Source organism: Macrosteles quadrilineatus, unplaced genomic scaffold (assembly GCF_028750875.1).
Source record: "Macrosteles quadrilineatus isolate MER2022 unplaced genomic scaffold, UCM_ALF_1.0 Scaffold_2__2_contigs__length_208266976, whole genome shotgun sequence".
NCBI classification, from domain to species: Eukaryota; Metazoa; Arthropoda; class Insecta; order Hemiptera; family Cicadellidae; genus Macrosteles; species Macrosteles quadrilineatus.
The window spans coordinates 84,838,760-84,842,371 of NW_026542595.1; the positions used below are offsets into that span (position 1 = coordinate 84,838,760).

At 33.0% G+C, this 3,612-nt stretch overlaps 1 protein-coding gene across 1 annotated transcript; it reads right to left on the reverse strand.

The window, feature by feature from the left end:
- Positions 1-1,547: 1,547 nt before the first annotated feature.
- LOC128984521 (uncharacterized) lies at positions 1,548-3,410 on the reverse strand. Its single transcript, XM_054403851.1, has one exon. The coding sequence runs from the start codon at positions 3,408-3,410 to the stop codon at positions 1,548-1,550; it is 1,863 nt and encodes a 620-aa protein (XP_054259826.1).
- Between the last annotated feature and the right edge of the window lie 202 nt (positions 3,411-3,612).

The window sequence follows — 3,612 nt, forward strand, 5'->3', positions numbered from 1 at the left end:
TTTCAGTTAACTTATTTTTCAAAAGATCTTTAAAATTTTAAATACTACATAAAACTGATCTAGACACTTTTTTCATAAATTAGACACTTTTATAGTAATTTCAGTTTAAAATATTAAAATAGCATCCATTTTGAACTTTTTCATTGGATTAAGATAAATCTTTTTCCTAATACTGTTTTATTCAGCATACATAAAAAATTTCATAATTATTGGTTAAAAATTCTAAATATTAAATATTAATGTGAAAAAAATGAAATGGCGCATATCTGCAATTTAATTTCATTTTGCCTTCGTCGTTAACAAAGTAATTTTGAAAAAAAAATTTATTCTTGATTTTATCTTTATTTTGACCCAGAAAACAATTTCCCGGGGAAACATTTATGCTCTTACATACGAGACACCCTGTATAGACCAGCTGTAGCCAGTGAAAAATTAGTTGAAAGAGAACCTCACTGAGTGCGTACAGCCAAAAATTTAATTTCATCCTGTATTTCTATTACTTTTCTATGGTTTAAGTTTAATATGAGTCATCCTGACAGTAAAGCTAGGGCTAACAGCTGCACAGAAAATAGTTATTTACATCACTGCACTACGTAGGTGTTTCTATTAAACTACGATCATTTTGATAAATAAACCTTCTACAAATCATAGAATGTCTAGTTCTTTTAAAAGTAATTTTTTTTTTTTACAAAGACTACAATGAGTAGTAAACTGAACTATTTATATGCTATTCCATAGAAGGAATTTATTATTTTACTTTAGAATACTGAGAACATGCATGCATGGACTACTGTAATTAGTTTGAACTAAAATATATTATGGCAAGGATTTGTCTATTTACAATTTCTCTGGAATTTAACTAGTTAAATAAAACTAGTCCTTGGATTTGGTTACTTCGCTTATAGGATATTTACACCACAACATTGTTCCAATAACATATGTGTGTAAGGACTTATGATTGGAGCATCTCTTCTACGTTTTGTGATTTCAATATAACGATATTTTCCCTAATGTTTCCTACTTGGAATGATCCGTCAAGAGCTCTAAAGGTCACTTGGCAAACGTTCAACAGGAATCTTTCCCCTACATTTGTAGATACCTCCTTCGTATATTACCTAAAATTATAAGTGATAATAGTTCAGGATCTTTTTCCATGTTGGTAAATTGTAAAAAATACGAACAAAGTTGAATGTGTTAAACATTAAACTTTGTTAATAACTTTGTCATTAACTTTGTTTTCGTAATTTTTACAAATTACCGATTGCATTTTAAACCAATAGTATTCCCGACATGTAAGTAGGTAATGAGTCCTCATTTCAAACATGCAATTTTATTTCATGTTCAGTGTATTTAATATTACGAAAGTAATGTACTTTAAAAATCACACCTTTATATAAGATTTAAGTTCAACCCATGGTGAAACACATAGTCTTCTAAAGGTTTTTGCATGCTGAATTCTTGGCAAATAATAATTGCAGAAAAAGATATGTTTTTTCGTCAAATTATAAAAATAACCGATACATCATAATATTTAATCGTATGATTAACTAAATTGTAGTTGTACTGGATCTACATCTTGAAATACTATAATCTTTCGGAAGTGTGACATTGTAGAATGCTAATGTAGCATCTAAAAATGTTCTTAGATTCTCATCATGATCCTTTTGATCCTTTCCACATACGGTCAAATCATCCAGATAGGCATACACTCCATTCAGTTTTTCTTTTCTAATGATTTGGTCCATGGTCTTTTGAAAACATGCCACCCCGTTGGTTACGCCAAATGGGATTCTTCTGAATTGAAAAAGACGACCAGCAGCCTCAAAAGCAGTGTACTTCTTCTCTTCGTCAGAAATTGGTATTTGATAGTATGCTTGCTTTAGATCAATGGCACTAAAAACCTTGTTCGTCGCTACAGTGGATACTAGATCATCTATGTTTGGTAAGGGATAGGCGTCTAACAGAGTAAATTTGTTTATCGTTTGCGAATAGTCCACACACAGTCGCTTCTTCCCTTTGTCGTTTGTAACAACCAACACTTGTGCACGCCAAGGTGACGAACTAGGTTCAATGATCTCCTCAGTCTGTAGTCTTTCCATTTCTTGTTTTATAAATTGCACATCTTCATCTGAGTAACGTCGCGATTTTGTGGCTATTGGCTTACAATCTGGAGTTAAATTGCAGAATAGTTTGGGTGGTTCAACTTTGGCACAGGAGCACACCAACAGAGGAGGTTTCTTACCTCCAAACCAACCCTGTATATTTGAGTGGAGTTTCGTGATATCATGTCCGATAAGCACGTCAGTACAAAGATCTTCAAGAACAGTCAACTTAAAATTGTTGTAATTGTGATTCAACAGATTTAGGTTGATTTTAACAAACCCGTGGACGTTTGATTTCATATTAGAAGCAGCTAGTGATACTTGTCCACTTTCATTATACATTTTAATTTTGTTTAACTGAACAAACTTCAAGTTTACAAAGCTTGATGTACTCCCGGTGTCTATTAAGCAATTTGCTTTCAGGCCATTCACTTTAGCTTCAACTGTAGAGTCCTTCAATACAGATGTATTATGTGTAGTTGCTATTAGTGCAGCTGATGTACTAGACGTCTTCTGTTTTACTTTAAAATGTTGAGTTGGATTACTTTTACAGACTCTCGCATAATGCCCTGTCTTGTTACATTTCCCACAAGTTGCTTCTCTAGCTGGACAGCAATCTCTAGAGTGTCTATCATGCCCACAAAAATAACACTTGCCATCAACATTTTTAATAGCGGAAACAGTAGCTTCTTCCTTTTGTTGTAGTGGGAATTCGTACTGACAAGCTTGCTTTGCCAATTCATTCGTTGCACAAGTTTGCATTCCGTACATAGATTTTGGATAGCTCTCGACTTGAGCTTGAGCCATTTCAAAAGCTCTAGACTGTTCCACTGCTTCAGCTAGGTCTAAAGTTTTATTTTCAAATAGTCTCTGTCGTATGTATGACGAGGCTAAGCCATTGATAAAAGCATCACGAATGTAATGATCCCTGTATTGAATCGCATTAACAGCTTCAAAAACGCAATCTTGGCTCAAAAGTTTCAGTTCCGACACATATTTGTCAATAGTCTCACCTTGTTGCTGTTTTCTAGTCATTACTAAATATCTTGAGAATATTTCATTCTTTTGTTTGATGTAAATTGAGTTAAGAACTCTCAAAGCGTCTTGGTAAGTTTCAGATTCCTTGATAAATTTATAAGTAGTAAAAGATAATCGATTAGTTAGTAGTTTCAGTTTGTCCTTGTCTTCAACGAATTCTGTCATGGTTAGAAAGTCTTCGAATGTTTGTAACCAGTGCGTCCATTCCTCTGAGGCAGTTGGAGATTCCGGGTCAATTTGCAATTTGTCTGGTCTAAGGAATTTCTCCATTGTAATGTAGCACTAACTGAGTTTATCAATGAATGAATAAAATTGTTGTAAGAAAGACTTAGTAAACCAAAAGTATGGCTTTTATTCATTCAAAATTACAACCATGTTTTAGTTAAGAACAAATACAATATTTACAAACAAATCAAATAATAAATATTATCAGGTGATAATGTTCACATCACCACATGTTATTCGTAGAGAA

Coding starts and splice junctions, on each gene's coding strand:
- LOC128984521 (XM_054403851.1), bottom strand. CDS start 3,410: ATGGAGAAATTCCTTAGACCAGACAAATTGCAAATTGACCCGGAATCT.